This window comes from Heterodontus francisci, chromosome 1 (assembly GCF_036365525.1).
Source record: "Heterodontus francisci isolate sHetFra1 chromosome 1, sHetFra1.hap1, whole genome shotgun sequence".
Taxonomy (NCBI): Eukaryota; Metazoa; Chordata; class Chondrichthyes; order Heterodontiformes; family Heterodontidae; genus Heterodontus; species Heterodontus francisci.
The window spans coordinates 275,735,374-275,758,252 of record NC_090371.1 but is presented as its reverse complement, the minus strand read 5'-3'; the positions used below and the strand labels follow the sequence as shown (position 1 = coordinate 275,758,252).

Below are 22,879 nucleotides of genomic sequence, written 5' to 3'. Positions count from 1 at the left end.
CACGCAATAGTCAGTTACCAGGCAGTGGTGGCATCTAGATGTCTCTCAGTTGGGTAATATCAGTGGTCAAAGAAGGGACAGAATGCTTTCTAAAAATGGAGACTTAATAAATACTTTAGAGAAGAAAGCACTTTGTGAAAATAATTGATTGATTAATATGTTCCCTTCGCTGAATTGTTTTAAACAGGAGATATTGAACAAATTACACCTGCTCACTGTTATTTTTCATGTTGGAATTAGTTTGTAATTTTATGTCAGATTTGTTAGAAGATATCACAGTCTTAAATGAGCAACACTGACTATTAACACTTTTTGTCTTTCATGTGAAAGTGAGATTGGTTTAATATTTTCCTCCTCGTCCTGCCTCACTGGGAGTTTTCTGTGGAAAAGGTGAGTCTATGACTATGAAAAGGTGAGTGGGACAGAAGTTTAACAATTAAATCAATCTGAAGATTTATTATAATCTGAGTTTGAAGTATGGAGAAAAAAAAAAGCATGCATTTATATACCACTGCCTTTCACAAAGTTAGGACATCCCAAAGTGCTTTACAGTGAGGTACTTGTGAAGTGTTGGAAATGCAGCAACCAACTGGTGCATCACAAGTTCCCACAAACAGCAATGTCATCATGACCACATAATTTGTTATGATGGTTGAGGATAAGTATTGGCTAGGTCTCGGGGAGAACTCCCCTGCTCTTCAAAAGAGTATTCTGGGACCTTTTTACTTCCAACTGAGGGCAGACGGAGCCTCTGTTTAACATTTTATCCAAATGACAGCACCTCCAATAGTGCAGAACTCCCTTGGCACCACACTGAAGTGTCAGTCTAAATTTTGTGCTCAATTAGGGCGGCGCAGTGGTTAGCACCGCAGCCTCACAGCTCCAGCGACCCTGGGTTCAATTCTGGGTACTGCCTGTGTGGAGTTTGCAAGTTCTCCCTGTGTCTGCGTGGGTTTTCACCAAGTGCTCCGGTTTCCTTCCACCACCAAAGACTTGCAGGTTGATAGGTAAATTGGCCATTATAAATTGTCCCTATTATAGGTAGGTGGTAGGGGAATATAGGGGCAGGTGGGGATGTGGTAGGAATATGGGATTAGTGTAGGATCAGTATAAATGGATGGTTGATGGTCGGCACAGAGGGGGCGGATTGGTTTCCCCCGATATGCAGGGGGCGGCCGCCACGCACCTGGCAATGGTATGCGGCGCCACTGCGCAGGCACTGCCGCCATTTTTAAAGGGTTTTAAGCCCTTACAATTAATTTTAATTTTTAAAGGTGTAGCGTTGTTAAATTTTTATTAAAAAATTAATATAGATGTGGATGGCCCTTCCCCAACCTCTGCAATGGTCATTTAAGTGGTACTTTAATGTCAGTAAAAACTTTATTCCCTTCTCAAACTTTACTCCCCGGACTTCTAACATTTGGTCTAAAACCCCCTTCCCACCATCCCCACATCCAATAAAAAATGATATCCCTGCTCCTCCACCACTCCCATCCTGAAAATTCTAATCCTCCCCCCTCCCCACCAGGTTCTTGCCTCGGAACTCCGTGCAGAGTTCCAAAGGCGTGCAGAGCACGAATGGCAGCCATAAAATTGGCGTGGGTTGGCTGCCACCTGCAGGTAAGTACATTTGCATGTAATCATTCTTGATTTACATATTTAGCTGAAGGGCCCGCCACCATGCGGCAGGGGGTCGCACCAAGGTCCGCCCGCCACTGGAAATGTGTGACTGGCTCTTCTCGATGTCGCAGATCGAGGCAGTCCTGACCCCGCAGAATTTTACCACCCCCTGCGCCGTGACCTGTGGCGTCGAGCGACCGATAAAATTCAGCCCATTATCTTGCAGTTTCTAGTGGGTTTTTTTTAATGGTTTTGCTAGGGGAAAATAAATGTTCACTAATAGCCTTACCCAAAAAAGATACAACTCATTACAAGAATGGTGCATTGGGTAAAAATCAGATCCACTCTTACCATCAAAGAGAAACTTTCAGTTGTGAGGAGGACGCAGAGAAGCTCCAGTGTGATTTGGACAGGTTGAGTGAGTGGGCGAATACATGGCAGATGCAGTATAATGTGGATAAATGTGAGGTTATCCACTTTGGAGGCAAAAACAGGAAGGCAGATTATTATCTGAATGGCGATAGATTGGGAAAGGGGGAGGTGAAGTGAGACCTGGGTGTCCTTGTGCACCAGTTGCTGAAAGTAAGCATACAGGTGCAGCAGGCAATTAAGAAGGCAAATGGTATGTTGGCCTTCATAGCGAGAGGATTCGAGTACAGGAGCAGGGATGTCTTGCTGCAATTATATAAGGCCCTGGTGAGACCACACCTTGAGTATCGTGTGCAGTCTTGGTTTCCTTATCTGAGGAAGGATGTCCTTGCTATAGAGGGAGTGCAGCGAAGGTTCACCAGACTGATTCCTGGGATGGCAGGACTGACATATGAAGAGAGATTGGATCGATTAGGCTTGTATTCACTAGAGTTCAGAAGAATGAGAGGGGATCTCATAGAAACCTACAAAATTTTAATAGGACTGGACAGACTAGATGCAGGAAGGATGTTCCCGATGGCGGGGGAGTCCAGGACCAGGGGTCACAGTCTAAGGATAAGGGGTAAACCATTTAGGACTGAGATGAGGAAAGATTTCTTCATCCAGAGAGTGGTGAACCTGTGGAATTCTCTACCACAGAAAGCAATTGAGGCCAAATCATTAAATATATTCAAGAAAGAGTTAGATATAATTCTTGGGGCTAAAGCGATCAAGGGTTATGGGGATAAAGCGGGAACAGATTACTGAGTTTGGATGATCAGCCATGATTGTATTGAATGGCAGAGCAGACTCGAAGAGCTGAATTACCTACTCCTGCTCCTGTTTTTCTATGTTTCTATATAATACATAATGTGTCAGCAGCGGTCATTTCATTAGACGGAAAATGTTTTGGATTTGGATCAGAGACGTACTGAAATGAAGGGCTTGGAATAATTTCATGTGGCAACTTTTCTTGTGTTGTGAAGTATTATATTGGGCGGCGCAGTGGTTAGCACTGCAGCCTCACAGCTCCAGCGACCCGGGTTCAATTCTGGGTACTGCCTGTGTGGAGTTTGCAAGTTTTCCCTGTGTTTGCGTGGGTTTCCTCCGGGTGCTCCGGTTTACTCCCACAAACCAAAGACTTGCAGGGTGATAGGTAAATTGGCCATTAGCAATTGCCCCTAGTATAGGTAGGGAAATATAGGGACAGGTGGGGATGTGGTAGGAATATGGAATTAGTGTAGGATTAGTATAAATGGGTGGTTGATGGTCGGCACAAACTCAGTGGGCTGAAGGGCCTGTTTCAGTGCTGTATCTCTAAACTAAACTAAAGGTGTATTAAAAGTTCTGATGTCTGCCTTATAGTGACGGAGACCAGTGTAAAACAGAGAGTGACCTTTTGAGTGTTGATGTTGAAGCTGCCAGAAAAATATTTGGGAAGCTTGTTGAAAAGGACTGGGCTGTCAACCAGGTAAATATTTCTGCTGTTTCTTTGGGATATCCAAATAATTAATGTTTTCACCTTGAGTATTGGTTTTCCATTAGTGTGTAAAATACATATCTATCTTGTAGCATTTAGTTTTGTTAATTTCATCTGGTGTGAAAAATTATGAACATTGGGATTATAAACTAGATGGAACATCCTAATACACCCGCAGTGTCACTTTTAATGAAAAGCGGGAACTTGAACTTGAACAAGTCATGTCTTCACCAAGGTAATTTTGTCCACGAGCCCGCCTCCTGCTCTCTCGACCCTATTCCCACTGAACTGCTGACCACCAACTTCCCTTCCTGGCCCCCATGTTAGCTGATGTTTATGGTTCTCTTTCCTCATTTACTGGCCCCTTCAAACCTGCCATCATCACCCCTTTCAAATCAACCCTTGACCTTTTCAAATAAACCTCCAAACTCCAACTTCCCTTTCCTCTCAAGTCCTTGAATGTGTTATCACCTCCCAAATCCATGCCACCTTTCCTGGAACTCCATGCTTGAATCCCTCCAATCAGATTTCTGACCCTACCACAGTACCAAAACAGCTCTTATTAAAGTCGTGCATGCCATCCTACGTAACAGTTTACCACGGTCACGATCACTCCTCGTCTTTCTTCACCAAACTGCAATGTTTGATACGTTTGACCACACCATCCTCCTCCAACACCTTTCCACCATTGCCCAGCTGAATGAAACGGCATTTGCCTGGTTCCATTCTTATTTTTCTAGTTGTAGCCAGAGAATCACCTGCAATGGTTTCTTTTCCCACTCCTGGACAGTTACCTCTGATCTATCCTTGGTCCCCCTCCTATTTCTCATCTACATGCTGCCCCTCAGTAACATCACCCTTTAACACAATGTCAGGTTCCACATGTATGCTGACGACACGCAGATCTACCCCACAACAAGCGCCCTCTACCCCTGTGCCACACTGTGAGCCCTACTGACAATCTTAAGTTTGTTGTCAGCGTAATTCTTAGCACATTGAGGATTATTTAGCAAATGTTGTCCAATTGCGGAATCACATCCAATGTTAGACACTGTGTTTTGAGCTACATATATTAGGGCCCTGTTCTTTGCAGACAGAAAGAACGTGTACACACAGTGTTTTTTTTTTTCAGCTAAACAAAATAAGTTACAGCCATTTGCTGGTTCATTGGTCAAGGCATTGTCCTGAGGAATCAGAGTAAGCTGCATGGTTTAAATTTCAAACCAAGCTTGGCAGTTAACTGTCAGTCACCATAAACTGGTGCGTTCTCCATGGCAACGCCTTTACCAATCAGAGTTCACTTATCAACCAATCAGCACTCTCTTTTCATACAATAGAAAGTTGTTGTGTTCCCCTACATTGGTATTCTTTCAGAATGCCCTGATGAGTGCAAGACGAAAAGCTTCGACAACATGTCTCTATTTTCAGCAATACTCGAATTAAGGTGAATTAACTAGTTATATATTGGTTCACAATTTCAGTAAATGTCATGAATTTGTTTTTCAGATAACTTTAAGCCTGGCGTTAAAGTTAATCCCAAATCTTAAACTTCTGTGTCGTGACAAAGAAGCGTTAATGATTTACATGCTTCTGCCAGAGTGCTCTGTGATGCAGCAAGGGGAGAACATGGAAGATCTGGTTACTATCTGTGTGGGAGCCATTGCGAGGCTAGATGATGCTTCAAAAAACACTCTGGGTAAGAGGGCAACTAGCAATCTACAATGTAGCACTTGTGCATGCCTTCAGTTACAAAGATCGAAGTAGTTGCAGAGAAAATGAAAAGGAAGGGCATCAGTAATACACTGCAGAAATTATCCTAAAAGTGAAGTAGGAATCTACAGTTGTCTGAAACAAGTGGGGACCCGTTTTGTAATAAAAACAAGAAATGCTGGAAATACTCAGCAGGTCTGGCAGCATCTGTGGAGAGAGAAGCAGAGTTAACGTTTCAGGTGTGTGAATTTTCATTGGAACTCGTTCATCAGGGCCCATTTTGTCTCTGGTTATGTCCATTCTAATTTGGCTTTTTTGCTGTAAGACACCCTCCCCCCCACCCCCCCCCCCCCGCCCCCCCCCCACACTGCGCGCACACACCCAAATCTCAAGTGCAAATAGCACTTAATCCCCCAGTTTGTTATTTTGCACAATTACATGAAACTCCAGACGCAGATTCAGACAGAGATGTTATACAAAGGCATTCATATCCTTTAATATTGCTAACATTAATTTCTATGCTCATGTGTTATGTTACTGTTTTATTGCTGGTAGTGCAGTTATTTGCAGAGTAGATAACATTGTGGGCTTTTTTTTTATGACTAGAAAAGTGCTGGTCAACCTTGAAATCGTCCTATTTGAACAATCTTGTCCAGATGTGTAAGAATGGTGTGATAATTCTCCTTACAAGTCTCCATGCCTTGTATACAGAAGCGCCAGGCCATCCTGCAATTTATATACTGCAAGGGGCTTTAAAGTGTGCCCTGGATGTTCTGGAACAAGTGTATCGTGTAAGTATCAGAAAAGCCAACTATAAATAAAGCACTGGTATCATAGTTTTCTACAGTTTCCTGTATTTTTTTGTTTTTGAACATGAATGTTAAGGTCGGTTTTTCATGCATTTTCTCTCAGGCAAATATCAAGGCACGTCATAATATTCCACGAAACAAATTCTACATCGATGAAGTTCTCCTGTTTGATGTTGGTTATGACCTCATTAAATTTCGACAATTCCAGCAGATAGCGGTAAGTTTCCAGCAGTATCACGGAAAGAGGAGGTAGCGGACAAGTTAAGGGAGGTAATGGAAAGTAGAAATAGAGATGGGTTTTGAGGATGGATGAGGCGTAGAAGACCACTGGCACTGAGCGCAGGGAGATGGAGCAGAGTGGAGGAGGCTGGTAGTGAGCTGGCAGGGGGATGAGGGTGGGGGAGTGAATTGGCAGGGGGTGAGATGGCAGGTGGAGTGGGATTTCATCAGTGTTTCACCATGAAAAACAGGACAACTGTTGGCTAATCCAAAAATAAAATTAAAAAGAGATCTAAAAGATTTTAATGAGGTAAATTTGGTGAAACTATTTCCACTGCTCAGTGACTTAAAAGCCAAGTGACACAAATTTAAGATCACTTAACAGTAAAGAGACATTTTAAGAGATTTATCATGGCGAGAATTGCTAGGACATAGAATGTCACAGCCATAATAGATTTAAAAAAGCAAATAGATATATATTTGTAAAAATAAATTTAAACAGGTATGAGTAAAGAGCAGGGCAATGTGACTGAGATAGACTCCGTACAGGCATGATGGGCTGAATGGCCTCTTTCTGTGCTGTAAAATCCTATGAAAGAATCACTTGAGTAAAATTCCCTCCCTTTTATCCAGAACGCACGGAACACTGGCGTTAGAAATTCGTCCTGGTTAGCGGTGCAAAGCAGACAGTATCAGATCAGCCACCCATTACACACAGCAACTGACATTCAGTTCCAGTGCAGTCAATGGAATAAAGAACAAAGAACAGTACAGCACAGGAACAGGCCATTCGGCCCTCCAAGCCCGCGCCGATCTTGATGCCTGCCGAAACTAAAACCTTCTGCACTTCCAGGGACCGTATCCCTCTATTCCCATCCTATTCATGTATTTGTCAAGATGCTTCTTAAACGTCATTATCGTACCTGCTTCCACCATCTCCCCCGGCAGCAAGTTCCAGGCACGCACCACCCTCTGTGTAAAGAACTTGCCTCACACATCCCCTCTAAACTTTGCCCCTCACCTTAAACCTATGTCCCCCAGTAACTGACTCATCCACCCTGGGAAAAAGCTTCTGACTATCCACTCTGTCCATGCCGCTCATAACTTTGTAAACCTTTATCATGTCACCCCTCCACCTCCGTTGTTCCAGTGAAAACAATCTGAGTTTATCCAACCTCTCCTCATAGCTAATGCCCTCCAGACCAGGCAACATCCTGGTAAACCTCTTCTGTACCCTCTCCAAAGCTGCCACGTCCTTCTGGTAGTGTGGCGACCAGAATTGCACGCAATATTCTAAGTGTGGCCTAACTAAAGTTCTGTACAGCTGCAGCATAACTTGCCAATTTTTATACTCTATGCCCCGACCGATGAAGGCAGGCATGCCTTCTTGACTACCTTATCCACCTGCGATGCCACTTTCAGTGACCTGTGGACCTGTACGCCCAGATCTCTCTGCCTGTCAATACTCCTAAGGGTTCTACCATTTACTGTATACTTCCCACCTGCATTAGATCTTCCAAAAGGACTGAGCCAGTTCTGTATCCATCTTGCCAGCTCCCCTCTGATCCTGTGTGACTTCACCTTTTGTATCCGTCTGCCATGAGGGACACTGTCAAATACCAGGCTGTTTGAAACCGATCTGATCCAATAGTGCCCATTTTGTACCACTGTCCAAGACGAATTTCTAGCCCATTGTCTTTATTATTGACACATTGCATGCCTTTATTATTGGATCCAAAACATGGACAATGCCTGACAAGCTTTCTCCTGTTGACTTTCACTAAGCAAAGAAGCTTGTGGAACTGAAACTGCATCACTAAATTACTTTTGGATCAGAAATGTAACATCCGACCCTAAATAAACAAAAGCCACGATATGGTAGATTTCTTTGAATAATGTTTGACACCAAACAACTAAGATGTTGACCAGCTGATAACACTCCTGTGAAGTGCCTTGGGATGTTTCACTATGTTAAAGGCACTATTTAAATGTAAGTTGTCCACACAAAACCACATGGGGGTATTTTCGGACCTGAAATAGTCAGGGCACGTCCAGCATATACCAGAATCTCGAGACCTGTGGCTCATCTAAAATTGAGCCACAAATAGGCATTATGCTCTACATTAATATATCCAAGGCACCTAACGTCGGTTTTAGGTAGCTGCTAGGGACAACTGAATATCTTCCGACCCATTTTTTGGGATTGAATGTATTTCAGGCACTCTTGGGATGCCAGGCCTTGTGCCCTGAAACTGGTCCTTTTAGCAACCCCCACCGTTTTTAGCCAGGAAAATAAGTGCAATAAGAACTCATTTCTCCTCTGCATTGTCCACTCATCATATCTGGCTTCTACAAAATTGGTTAATTATGCTTCGTTTGTGATTGAAGCCCTCATAAATCTTTTGCTTTTCTTATCCTACAGCCTGATGCATTGGAAAAGAAGAATGTTCCAGTGATGTTTTGCTGCTATCCATTTATCCTACATTTAACTGCCAAGATTCAGATACTTCATCTGGATTCAATTTGCAAGAAAAATGTAATGAATTTTATAAATATGGGACAAAATCAATAATTATATGATTGTAAACCTCACTGACTCTCTCTCAAGGTGTTCCTAAAAACCTACCTCTGACAAAGCTTTGAGTCACCTGTGCAATCTCTCTTTATGTGGCTCGGTGTCATACTTTGTCTGATAACACTCCTGTGAAGTGCCTTGAGACGTTTTACTATGTTAAAGGTGCTATTTAAATGCAAGTTGTCCTTATCCTTGCTCTTCAATCTCACTAGTCTCCTTAAGGCATGCACCACTGTCCAGGCGAAAGGGTTAACATGGTGTCCTTCCAATCGCCACTAGTGACTTTCAGCCCAGCCACTGGGATGTGCAACAGCAATTAACAATTAATCCCTTGGACACTGTTGTGAGCAGTCTGGGAGGAAAATCATATGGGAGTTTTCCTTTTGTTTCGCTCTGGCTGGACAAACAGCAGGGCTGTTGCATGCCAAAAATGCAGTGCAGCCCTGGCGTATTTGCACTTTGGTAAAACTATGTGATGGGTAGAGCAGCTTCTGGGGCACAGTGGATTGTGAATATTATGTAGAATTTACAGCTTGGAAACCGGCTATTCAGCCCAACAGGTCTATGCCGGTGTTAATGCTCCACACGAGCCTCCTCCCACCATACTTCATCTAACCCTATCCACTTTTTTTCCATTCCTTTCACCCTCATATTTATCCAGCTTTTCTTTGCTATTTGCAGCAACCACTGCATGTGGAAACAGATTCACAATGTCATCACTGAGTAAAGAGGTTGCTCCTGAATTCCACATTGTATTTATTGGTGACTCCTCTATGTCTACGGCCCTTACTTTTGGACTGTCCCACAAGTTGAAGTAGCACCAATAGCCTAGGATTATCTTTTAAATGTCAGTATAGTTAATGTTATCTTTAACATGATGCAAGTGTGCAATATCTTGCTCTTTTTCCAATTTGTATTTGTTAGAGAGCTTGCTTTGAAGCATTGAAGTTTACATACCACAACATCTGCATGGGAAACCCTGAACCTCCCAAGTATCCCACGTTCAACTTGAAGGTTAAACGCCAAGACTTGGTGGCCGATACTTTTAAAAAGCTGAAAAATGTGGATGAGATCGACCTGAAGAAGGAACTCCTGGTAAAAAGAAATTCTCTTTATCACTCTAACTATTGTTAGAAATGGATTCAACTCTTTTTGGGTGTGCTAGTTTAGTGGTTGTTGTTGAACTCTAATTCCTAAGAATGAGTTCAAATCCCACCAACGTGGTTTGAGAATTTGAATTCCGTTTAAAACATCTGGAAACTGATATCGGTAAAAAGTGACCTGGAAGCCTTTGGATTGTTGTAGAAGCCCAACTAATTCAACAATGTCCTTTTTAAGAAAGGAACCCTGCTCTCTTTACCTGGCCTGGCCTTTGTGACTCCAGTCCCACACCAACATGATTGACTATTAAATGGCCACTCAGTTGTTTGAAAAAAATCTACCAATGGTTCAAAAAGAATGTCCACACCACTTTTTTGGAGGGCAAGGGGATTGGGAAATCAAATTATTGCAAGCGATTACATGCATTGATTATGTCAGGAGGATTGCTGTTTTTAGATAATAAACGCTGATCGATTGTAACACAATCACATCCTGAGAATGAAGTTTAATTAAGATCCTTAATTTATCCTTAATGCAAGGTAAACTCAGCAATCTGCACTCGTAATGGGGAGCCTCCCTTTTGACTGAGGCTGAGAGAGAGGGTGACAACCAATTCTGCAACTCTCACATGCACCAAACAAGGTTTCCCACTGAGCGCAGGATCATTGAACAAAAAATGTAAAAGTCATTAGTGCAACCACATTTACAATACTGTGTTCCCGTGGCTATTGAAAATACAAAAGATGGCAATGAAAATGATTTGAGGTGGGGGTGGTTGGAAGGAACTAGATACTGCAGACCATGACAAGTTATTTCACCTTGTCCAACATAGTAAGAACCAGACGATGTAGCCTGCCCTTGAGAGGGATAAATTCAAAACTAATCTGCGGAAACAATATTTCAGTGATTGGTCACACTATGGAAAGGCTCCCTAGGGAGATGATGGAAACCATTTGTATTGATTCATTTAAAATCAAATTAGCTAGATTTTTTTCAGGAATTAACATTTTGAGATAGTGTATGAGCTATTTGAGATATATGCAGTAATTGTAGCATGTTTGGGAAGAACAGGTTCCCAAAGCTCTCCAACACTGGGGTTTTCCTCGCCTCCTATCTGGCTCTGTTGTAGACTAATTGATTGCTATCATCAGTCAACAACTCCATTATCATGTTATCCTGCGACTACCAGCATTGTTGAAGGCAAACTAGATGAATCTTGGTCTTTTTTCATCTCGCCATTCCTATGCTGCTACGTACGTCTCTTGTTTTGATGTTTAAACACAAATTTGAGAAAGCAAATGTGCAACTGTGTCAAATATTTCTTTATTTAGAGATACAGCACTGAAACAGGCCCTTCGGCCCACCGAGTCTGTGTCAACCATCAACCACCCATTTATACTAATCCTACATTAATCCCATTACCCCCTCTCATCCCCATCTTCCCTCCATTCCCCTACCACCTAGCTACACTAGGGCCAATTTACCTATCACCCGGCAAGTCTTTGGCCGTGGGAGGAAACCGGAGCACCTGGCGAAAACCCACGCGGTCACAGGGAGAACTTGCAAACTCCGAACACAGTACCCAGAATCGAACCCAGGTCACTGGAGCTGTGAGGCTGTGGTACTAACCACTGTGCCACCCTCTTTACTTGTTTTTATTTCTTTAGGTGAAGTTCGATGGAGAACTAGGTATGGATCTAGGAGCTGTAAGACTGGAATTCTTCGTTTCTGTCTTTAAAGAGTTGATTCAACCAGATTCAAGAATGTTTATTTATCGGGAAAATTTCAGAACAATTTGGTTTCCCCCTAAGGTGAGCCAAAGTAACTTATTTGTTTAAGAACAACAGTATGCCAGTATATACAGATGGTACTATCAGACTTCAGATATTGCAAAATGATCAAATATTAGCTGCTTCTAAGATCCAGCCGAGGATGCCAAGCGCCTTCTAATCTGCAAAGTTTTCTCGGCAAAAGTGTTCAGCTTGGAACACCTGAGTCTCTATTTCCTTGTCACAGTTTGACTTCGAAACCTGAAAGAGACACAGTTCTACCTTGTGGGCCATGTAAAACAGCAGATATTCAACTTATTGTGATGAGCCCAAGGAAGGTCTATATATAGGAACATAGGAACATAGGAGCAGGAGGAGGCCATTCAGCCCATCGAGCCTGCTCTGCCATTCAATACGATCATGGCTGATCATCCACTTCAATGCCTTTTTCCCACACTATCCCCATATCCCTTTGTCATTGGTATTTAGAAATCTGTCAATCTCTGCTTTAAACATATGCAATGACTGAGCTTCCACAGTCCTCTGGGGTAGAGAATTCCAAAGATTCACAACCCTCTGAGTAAAGAAATTTCTCCTCATCTCTGTCCTAAGTGGCTTCCCCTTTTTATTTTGAAATGGTGTCCCTTGGTTCTAGACTCCCCAACTAGGTAAAACATCTTACCTGTATCTACTCTGTCTCTCCCTTTTAAGTATTTTGTAGGTTTCAATGAGATCACCTCTCATTCTTTGAAACTCTAGAGAACGCAGGCCCAGTTTCCCCAATCTCTCTTCATAGGACCATCCCGCCATTCTGGGAGCAAGTCTGGTGAACCTTTGTTGAACTTCCTCAATGGCAATAATATCCTTAAGGTAAGGGGACCAAAACTGCACACAGTATTCCAGGTGTGGTCTAACCAAGGTTCTATACAATTGAAGCAAGACTTCACTACTCCTGTACTCAAATTCTCTTGCAATAAAGGCTAACATACCATAAACCTTAATTGCTTGCTGCACCTGCATGTTAGCTTTCAGTGACTGATTGACAAAGACATCCAGGTTCCTTCGTACAGCTACACTTTCTAATCACTTACCATTTAAGAAATATTCTGCACATCTATTCCTCCTACCAAAGTGGATAACCCCACATTATATTCCATTTGCCATGTTCTTGCCTACTCACTAAGTATGTCCAAATCCCCTTGAAGCTACTTTTGCTTTTTCCTCAACACACATTCTCACCTAGTTTTGTGTCATCCGCGGACTTGGAAATATTACATTTGGTCCCCACATCCAAATCATTGATATATTTTGTTAACAGCTGGGGCCCAGGTACTGATCCTTGCAGTACCTGACTAGTCACAGCCTGCCAATATGAGTGACCCATTTATGCCCCCACTGTTTTCTGCCTGTGAACTAATCCTTAATCCATGCCATTATATTACCTCCTATCCCATAAGTTTTAATTTTGCTAACAACCTTCTGTGGGGGACTTTATCAAAAGCCTTCTGATATCCAAGTATACTATGTCCACTGATACCCCTTTTTCAATTCTGTTAGTTACATCCTCAAAAATCTCCAACAGGTTCGTCAAATATGATTTCCCATTCATAAATCCATGTTGACTATGTCCAATCAGATCATTATTATCCAAGTCTCCATTTATCATATCCTTTAGAATAGATTATTTTAGCATTTAGCCTGACATCAGTCGCAGGGAAACAGGTCTGTAGTTCCCTGTTTTCTCTCTTCCCTCCCTTCTCAAATAGTGGGGTGACATTTGCTATCTTCCAATGTGCAGGAACCGTTACAGAATCTATAGAATTTTGGAAGATGATCACCAATGTATCCACTACCTCCATAGCTACCTCTTCCAACACTCTGGGATGTAGTATATCGGGTCCCAAAGACTTATCAACCTTCAGCCCCATTAATTTCTCCAATACAACCTTCTTACTAATACTAATTTCCTTCAATTCCTCATTCTCCCTAGTCCCTTGGATCTCTAATTCTGGGAGATTTCTTGTATCTTCCTTAGTGATTATATTTCACCTGCTTGTGTCCATCACTTCAGGGACCATTCTAGTATGCACACATTTACATGTGATTAGCTCAAATTTCACATTCATAAAAGGTCCAAGAAATGACAAGGTTCCCAGGTAGGGAACGTACCAAACAGAATCCTTAAACAATATCCATCAATTTCCATTGAGGATCAACTAAGATATATGAAAGCAATTAAACTACAATGATCTACCACCAAAAAAAGGTGACGAACCAATAAATTCACTGCATTTTCTTTGAAGTTCCTTTTCTATTGCTATCTTGGTTTTATACTAAGAAACTGAATGAAGGGTTTGTAATATAATATCGTAAAATTATTAGGATTTACCAAAAATTATTGAACTTATATTTTGTTGTCTTCATTATAGATCTCCGTGCCCATAGAAAACTACTTCCTGCTTGGAATATTGTGTGGCCTTGCTGTGTATAATTTCTGTGTGGTCTACATCCCCTTCCCACTTGCACTGTTCAAGAAGCTGCTGAATATGAAGCCCACTTTGGAGGATCTGAAGGAGCTAGAACCTGATTTGGAGAAGTAAGTTCAATCGGGATACATATTCTGTTCAGCTTGCAGAAATGCCTAACCATGACAAATTTTAGCCCTGTGTCTGCTATCATCAACAAGGAAGCATCCAATAAATCACCCATTGTTTTATTTCTGTTAAAGCATCCCACAATAATTTTACAACTCCGACACTGGTTTTGCAGGTTTGTAGTGTCACTGTAGCTTGTGGTATTCTTAGTGAATTTATTTAGAGATTTTCCTTTATATTCCTGGTTGTTTCCAGCTCCCTGCAGTCTATTCTGGACACTGTCAAGGACGAAGATCTGGGCATGAACTTTTATGTGAGTATAAAATAATTCCTTGGCATTCCAATGGAACAGCCCCATACAGCTTTAACACAAATGGGAAGACTATTTTAGATTAGATTAGAGATACAGCACTGAAACAGGCCCTTCGGCCCACCGAGTCTGTGCCGAACATCAACCACCCATTTATACTAATCCTACACTAATCCCATATTCCTACCAAACATCCCCACCTGTCCCTATATTTCCCTACCACCTACCTATACTAGTGACAATTTATAATGGCCAATTTACCTATCAACCTGCAAGTCTTTTGGCTTGTGGGAGGAAACCGGAGCACCCGGAGAAAACCCACGCAGACACAGGGAGAACTTGCAAACTCCACACAGGCAGTACCCGGCATCGAACCCGGGTCCCTGGAGCTGTGAGGCTGCGGTGCTAACCACTGCGCCACTGTGCCGCCCCCTATATATTTGAGTTATGTACTTTGTATCAGTAAAAAGTGCATTTAAACAATTGAATTTGCACTTGCACCAGCTTAGATAAATACTTGTCTAATGCTTTCCCTGTCAAAAGGTCTCTAATCATTAAAGTGAATTCCTTTTTGAAATAGTACCATGGGATCATAGACTCATAGAATGATACAATACAGAAGGAGACCATTCTGTCCATGAAAGCCATCCAATTAGTTCCACTCTCCTGCCCTTTCCCCATAACTCTAGTTTTTTCTTTTACAACTACTTATCCAATTCCCTTTTGAAGGTTATTAAATCTGCTTCCACCACACTTTTCAGGCAGTGTATTCCAGATCATAACCATTTACTGCATAGTTTTTTTTTCTTCATGCCGTCTCTGGTTCTTTTGCCAATTACCTTAAATCTGTGTCCTCTGGTGACTGCCACTTTTGCCAGTGGTAACAGTTTCTCCATAATTACTCAATCAAAATTCTTCAAGATTTTGAACACCTCTGTCAAATTGCTCCCTAACCTTCTCTACCTTTTAAGGAGAATAAGCCCAGTCTCTCCACATAACTGAAGACTTTCATCCCTGGTACCATTCTAATAAATCTCTTCTGCATCCTCTCTAAGACCTTGACATCCTTCCTGAAGTGTGGTATCCAGCTGGGCCCTAACTAACTAGTGTTTTGTAAAGGTTTAACATTGCTTTCTTGCTTTTGTGCTCTCTATTTATAAAGCCAAGGATCTGCATGCCTTTCTTAACACCCTTCCCAACTTGTCTGCGCCTTCAAAGTCTTGCGTTCATGCACCTCTCTAATCCTGCACTCCCTTTAAACTATACCATTGAGTATATCTTGCCTCTCCTATCAATGAATCTTTGCACTATCAGAGTTATCTGAACTTACTGAAGAAAGCACAATAATGATTCGCAACAAAAGCTCAGAAGGATATGAACTGACTTTTTCTTTTGTAGATTTCCTGGGAAGAACAGGAGGTTGAGCTCATTCCAAATGGCAGCAATCAGCCTGTGACTAAAAAGAACAAGTAAGTTGTCAGTCAACAATGGAGCTACAATGAAGTCACGATTTAGAGTTTTAGATCCATCATCCCTTCTTTAGTCTTGTTGTCTCATTCATCTCTCTTCCCTTCTTCCAAACAAGAGACTTATCATAGAATAGTTACAGCACAGAGGGAGGCCATTTGGCCCTTCGTGCCCATGCTTTACCCATTCAGTTTTTCATGCTCTTAGGACTGATAAACATAGGCCCAGTAAACTTGTCACATGTTGTATCTTCTTTCAATGTGATCTCCTGGACACGTTTCAATAGGCCTGAGGATCAGAGGGGAGTTTTTTACCCCCCCCCCCACCCCCACCTCCTTGTCGGCCCTGGTGTTTTTTGTACTGCGTTTCGTTGCCTTTCTCAGAAGATTGTGGATTAGGAAGTGTCTCGTTATAATGGTGCGGACATGAGCATGGGGCAGGCTTGATTGATTTTACACGCCCATTATTTTTGTTTGTATTTTTGCGATGCTTCACGCAGGCCCTGCCTGTTTCTACCAGGCATTGAGCAACCACTAACCAGCCGAAGTTAAAACTGTAGCCTGCCTGAGGCCTGCACCATCCCTCTGGGAATGACGCCCATCACCCTAGCCTACTCAGCCTTCAAGCCCTTGCACAAGCTCAGTGGGGTTGTACTTAAGTGAGGCCTGATCCTGTAACTGGTTCACTCCTCTCGACACTGGCTTCGAGTGCTCCACATTACTGATTTACCACCCATTCCTGGCAGAGGTTAAAGGTCACCCCCCCCCCCCCCCCCCCCAAAACAATATTATCATCAAACCGCTCTAAAGTCAGTCTGTTTGCGTGGTATGAATTGAATTTTATGATTCTATTTTAATATGGCTTTCTCCTTACAATCAAAGGGAGAAATTTGTGAGAACCTATGTGAATTATATATTCACGGCATCAGTCAAAGAACCCTTTGGTGAGTTTAGAAGAGGATTCTACAAAGTTTGCGACAAAGAGCTGCTAAAATTCTTTCAGCCTCAAGAGCTGCTGGACATATTGATTGGAAATGAGGACTATGATTGGAATATTCTGGAAAAGGTTTGAAACCATTTACAATGTACAAAAATGGATCCCCTAATTTACTTTTGATGTGCAGTCACTGTTCCAATGTGGGGACACATGGCGAGTAATTCACACATAGTATGAAGGAGATGGTGTAGTGGGGTGAACTAGTGTCCAGAGGCCTAGGCTGATGGCCTGGGGACATGGGTTCCAAATCACACCATAACAGATGGTAGAATTTAAATTCAAATTAATTAATAAAAAGCTATCATTGTCATTAAAAACCCACTAATTCCCTTTTGGAAACTAAATCTGCTGTCCTTACCTGGTCTGACCTACATGTCACTCCAGACCCACAGCAATGCAGTTGACTCTTAACTGCTGTCTGAAATGGCCTAGCAAGTCACTCAGTTGTCAAGGGCATTTAGGGATGGGGGATAAAAAGGCTGGCCTTTCCAGTGATACCAACATCCCATGGAAGAATTTGAAAAAAAGTCCCACAGATAACATGTACATAGCACTTTTATGTAGAAAAATATCAAGTGCAATCAGCTTATATTTAGTTAGAGAGGTGCTGACTGGTCCTCTGTGTTGTGTGAACCTATGAACACCACAGGAGATGCACAGATACACTTTACAAGCATTAATGTGACAATGTAAGCATTTGAAATACAAGCATATCCTGAAGTGCTTGTCTGTCCAAAGTTGTGTCATGTGTCTGTAAAATACTAATGTTTTACACAACAGAATACCACATATGAAAGGAATTACAACAGATCGCATCCAACCATTGAGATGTTCTGGAAAGTGTTCCATGAGCTGCCTTTGGGTCAGAAGAAAAAATTCCTCTGTAAGTACCTCCAGAGTATAGTTACATCACAGACTTGAGATGAAATTCAAGTACATCCGATAAGCCCTTCTCCAGTGAACTTTTCCCCAAAAGGCGCCTCTCTGCCATTCAGAAGAAACACCCTTGTCCATCAGTTCTCTCCAGATTCCCCTATGTTATCCAAGACAAGCACAAGGAAACTTTTATTCCTGCCTGTGAACTGAACTTGGTCTCCATAAAGTGTTTCGATAAGGCAGATACAGAAAAGCTGTTTCCTCTGGTGGGGTTATCAGGAACAAGGGCAGAATTTTAGGCCATTCCAGAGCAAAATCACCAAGCACTTCACCCTCCAAACAAAGGGTAGTAGAAATCTGGAATTCACTCTCCCGAAAGTTATGGATGCTGGAGATCAAATTGGAATTATCCAGACTGAGGTCAATAAATTTTTATTAGGTAAGGGTGTCGAGGGATATAGAGTAAAGTCCGGTAAGTGGAGTTGAGGTACAGATCAGCCATTTGTTACTGAATTGAATTGGTGTGTTATTGAAGAGAGTGGGGGCTGTGAGTAAGAAAATGTTTTGCCATCATGTGCCAGCCGCATAGTGTGGGACAGACTTGATGGACCAGTTGGTCTTTTCCTGCCTGTCCATTTTGTATGTTGGCATGTAAGAGTAACTACACAGATGGAGTATATAATGTCACAGATACGGTTTTTACAGATAGAGCAGTGTAAACACTCAAAGCTCTTTTCTCAGCATTTCTCACAGGAACTCATCGCATTCCAGTGATCGGAATGGAGTGCATTAAGATACACATTGCCCCAAGTCAGCTGACGGAAGACAATTACCCGGAGGCAAACGTGTGCTTCAGTACCCTGAACCTTCCCGCGTACACCAGCACTGAATCTCTCAAAACGAAGCTGGTGACAGCTATTAACGCTAAGAAGAGATTTGACAAATTGTGAAGCACACTAACCATCAGAGGAAAAAAGCATTGCATCTTATTTGGACTGCATTTCAACTTTTTTAACCGTACGTTCTCCATTTGTACCATCCCTGCTTATCACAAATACCTGCCTATATCGGACAAATAGTCACCAATTAGAGACTATGCTTAAACTGTACTAACCTGGGTATTTCAGACAGTTCAATGAGCTGTGGCTGATTATCTGTACATTATCTGTCTTTAAGTCCTACTGCCTTCAGGTGAAACTGACCAGAAAGCTATGGATTTTGGTCCCATTCAGTTATCCAACACAACAAGTGAAACTGGCCAAGCTTACATCTCACTCTCTTGTTTGCATTATTACTGAGTCATGTAGACAGAGTAGGAAGTGGGAAGATGGAGGATGAAGATTCCTCTTTGTGCCTTTTTCACAAACTGTTAACACAATGTGTTAGCAAACCTGTGCATCGACTGGACTGACCATGAAATTCACATAAAATTCCATCCATACTTTAAACAAAAATCTTTGTTATGCCGGCCGCCATGTACAGTGGGCAAATTGCATTGACACCAATGTCCCCAGCAGAAGTGGTGGGGATTATATTCAGTATCATGGAGGTCGTGCTTTGTTTGGGAATCTTCGCCTGGAGTTTCCATTTGGCTGTTCTGGTCTTGACCCCTACCAATTCATAGATGCATTAAAGAAGAAGCTAGATAGAACAAAGAACAAAGATAATTACAGCACAGGAACAGGCCCTTCGGCCCTCCAAGCCTGCGCCGATCCAGATCCTCTCTCTAAACATGTCGCCTATTTTCTAAGGTTCTGTATCTCTTTTCTTCCTGCCCATTCATGTATCTGTCTAGATACATCTTAAAAGACTCCATCGTGCCCGCATCTACCACCTCCGCTGGCAATGCGTTCCAGGTGCCCACCACCCTCTGTGTAAAGAACTTTCCACGCATATCCCCCCTAAACGTTTCCCCTTAAACAAATGATGGAGAAAGGAATAGTAGGTAATGCTGATTGGGTTAAATGAAGAGGGGTGAGAGGAAGCTCATGTGGAGTATATCCCACCACCTTGGACTAGATAGGCAGAATGGCCTGTTTCTGTGATGTACGTTCTATATAATTCTATGCATTTAAGTCATTTTGGTAGTTTCTGCATAGCAATAAGGTGGGCAGTCAGTGTCAATTTTGATTTAAAATTGTTTGTGTTCACAGGGACGAGGAGATAAATCGATTTGCCCTGCAACCAAATCAATTCCCTTAATTTCTCCTGTCCACCATCCCATTGCATTGCTGGATGCAAGGGAGGTCTTCCTGCTCTTCCATGGCTAGTGGCACACAAGGCAACCCATTTCTTCCACTGCTTTTTAAAGCCAGTGGATGTCTCCGGCTTGTTTCCCTAATCATTTTCCATGCGGGCAGCTCCATTAGCCTGACTCTCCATCCCCTACCAGGAGAGCTGGCGAGATACCATCAGGGCATGGGAGGAGTTTGTACTCCTCTGTACATCAACCCAGTGTTCAGATGCCCCTGCTCCCCTGTGGTTGATTCAAAGGTGAGAATGCGACCACTGAACCAAGACTCTCTCCCTAGGGACATGCTGAGGCTACAGGAATTTGAGATGATTCTGCAGGGCATTGCTGCAAGCAGTCGGAGTTGAGGTGAAGGTGGGGCGAGGGATAGAATCACAGGCAGCTGGAAAAATAAATTGTGTTTTTATTCTGTTCTCTTTGAACACTTTCAGTTATTAGTTGGAAAATTATTGGAGATGGTAGAGGCTGTTCGACTGGGTGGGGCAGTTGAAGAAGAGAGGTCATAGGTGAAATCTGCAGGAATATGTCCAACTAGAGTCAGCAACCTGATAGATTACAGATTCCACCTGTAGCCCAAATAAAAATGAGGCAAATACATTTGTGTCTAAAAGTTTGTGTTAATGATCTTTGTAATCTGATATAATAGGTTTGAAGCAAAGAACTGTTGTGAATTCATGCATCACAAATAAAAGTTTGTTTAAAATACTCTGATCTGTTTCCTTCAATTCTACATCCAGTAGAAGTTGTCTGATGTGTCATCAAAATAATTAAGAGGAACGTCATTCATAATCGGTTAACAATCGTTCACACATTTTCCCAAGTTATTTCAGCAATTCCCTGACAATGAGGCTTTAAAGTGTTCATAACCACAGTATTTAAGCAATGCATGCACAGAAATCTCACAGGTCCACACACACATTTTTGATAGTGGAATGAAAAAATGCGATGACAATGCATGGCTTTGTGTGAAATTCGGCAGTGTTCTGTATTAGCAGAGACAGTTGGTAAATTAGCCGATTAAAGGAATTTCCTACGCATGCATTAGGATTTATACGCCAGTATCACTTGGCAATATTTCAGCCCCTTATTGTTTTAAGCACACTGGGGTTTGTAACCTTCCTACACTTACAGCAAGACTTTAGTCGAGCATTTGTGTTTTTTAAAAAGCTGAGTTTTCTGCTTCTTGCAACATTTCCCTCTTTCCATTCTCAGATCTTTCCCTAGCGTTTAGCTCCCTAATTAGTACTACTTTACACAAATCCAGTAATCCTAGTAAAATATACATTTGCACATGAGCACGTGTTGACAATTGGTGTTAGCCGTGGTTCAGTCGGTAGCACTTTTCCCTCTGAATCAGAAGGCTCTGTGTTCAAGTCCCACTCTCGAGACTTGAGCTTAAATATTAGTCTGATACTCTGGTGCAGTTCTGAGACAGTGCCACACTGTTCGAAGTGCTGTCTGACAGATGAGATGTTGAACTGAAGCCTTCTCTGCTCTTTCAGGTGGTGTGAAAGATCTCAAGGTGTAATTTGTAGAAGAGTTCTTCAGTGTCTGAGCCAATATTTTATTCCTCATCCCAAATCACAAACAGATTATCTGGTCATTACCACATTGCTGTTTGTGCTGTGTGAAAATTGACTGTTACATTTCTGACATAACAGTGATAATTCTACACTAATCCATTAGCTGTAAAGTGCTTTGGGACATCCTGAGATTGTGGAAGGTGATCTTTTATAATACTGTTGCCTAATCTTCAACTGGAAGTTTATCACTAGTCAGGTTCTGTATTGGTAGTTTTTTAAAAAAAACATTCATTCACAGGATGTGGACGTTGCTGGCAAGACCAGCATTTGTTGCCCATCCTTAATTGCCCTTGAGAAGGTGGTGGTGAGCTGCCTTCTTGAACCACTGCAAAACATATGGTGAAGATCCTCCCACAGTGCTTGTAGTTAGGGAGTTCCAGAATTTTGACCCAGGTGACAATGAAGAAACAGTGATGTATTTCCAAGTTAGGATGGTGTCATCTGGGATTACCTGAAAGATGCAGGCAACTTCGTCAAAACAAGATACTATATCCTCAGAGGCTAAATAAAAGTTCGGCAAATCATAATTAGATCTTGATTATAAAATAAGCCACAGATGTTGTTCTCAATTCTTAGATTGATGCCTTTCCTAATGGAAAGAAAAATATTGGGTGGAATTTACTGGGTGAATTAGAGTCAGATCAGGTACTGAAAGAGAAGTAAAGAGGGAAAGAAAGATTGAATTATGAGACAGGAAAAATAAGAAAAAGTGATACAATTTAAAATGTGGCATTGTTACGGCCAGCTGAGTAGGGGGTCTCAGGCTCCCCTCTTGCCCTTTCGCATCTCACCACAGCAGGGTTTATTTCTTTTGAGCAGTGGTTGTGCTTGCCACCTCTGAGGGTTTTACCTTCAGTGCGATCTTGAAAAAAACAATCGGACAGGTTTTCTTGCCTTTAAATAAGGAAGCGGTAAGTTTATTATACTTAACAATCTAACACCGATTTAAAAATAATTAAAAATGCTACACATTCACACGGGAATCACACGCACACAAATAGATTACAGAAGGAACAATAGATATGGTGGTTGGATTAAAGCACAGAATAAATTGAACTTAAATAAACAGTCTGTGAAGTGAATGATCCAGTAGCTTCCAGCTGAACCTGTA

General features: G+C 42.1%; 1 protein-coding gene across 3 annotated transcripts in view; it reads left to right on the top strand.

The window, feature by feature from the left end:
* LOC137376813 (probable E3 ubiquitin-protein ligase HERC6) overlaps positions 1 to 20,890 on the top strand; it is a 39,887-nt gene extending 18,997 nt beyond the window's left edge. For all 3 annotated transcript variants that reach the window (XM_068045829.1, XM_068045831.1, XM_068045830.1), the window contains exons 10-23: positions 331 to 390; positions 3,394 to 3,499; positions 5,015 to 5,204; positions 5,825 to 6,009; positions 6,131 to 6,244; positions 8,669 to 8,782; positions 9,746 to 9,916; positions 11,590 to 11,733; positions 14,121 to 14,287; positions 14,541 to 14,598; positions 15,994 to 16,064; positions 16,944 to 17,127; positions 17,839 to 17,941; positions 18,676 to 20,890. In XM_068045829.1, coding sequence (XP_067901930.1) covers positions 331 to 390; positions 3,394 to 3,499; positions 5,015 to 5,204; positions 5,825 to 6,009; positions 6,131 to 6,244; positions 8,669 to 8,782; positions 9,746 to 9,916; positions 11,590 to 11,733; positions 14,121 to 14,287; positions 14,541 to 14,598; positions 15,994 to 16,064; positions 16,944 to 17,127; positions 17,839 to 17,941; positions 18,676 to 18,884 — 1,876 coding nt within the window. In that variant the 3' untranslated portion in view covers positions 18,885 to 20,890. The remainder of the gene's footprint in view (positions 1 to 330; positions 391 to 3,393; positions 3,500 to 5,014; positions 5,205 to 5,824; positions 6,010 to 6,130; positions 6,245 to 8,668; positions 8,783 to 9,745; positions 9,917 to 11,589; positions 11,734 to 14,120; positions 14,288 to 14,540; positions 14,599 to 15,993; positions 16,065 to 16,943; positions 17,128 to 17,838; positions 17,942 to 18,675) is intronic.
* The last annotated feature ends 1,989 nt before the right edge of the window (positions 20,891 to 22,879 follow it).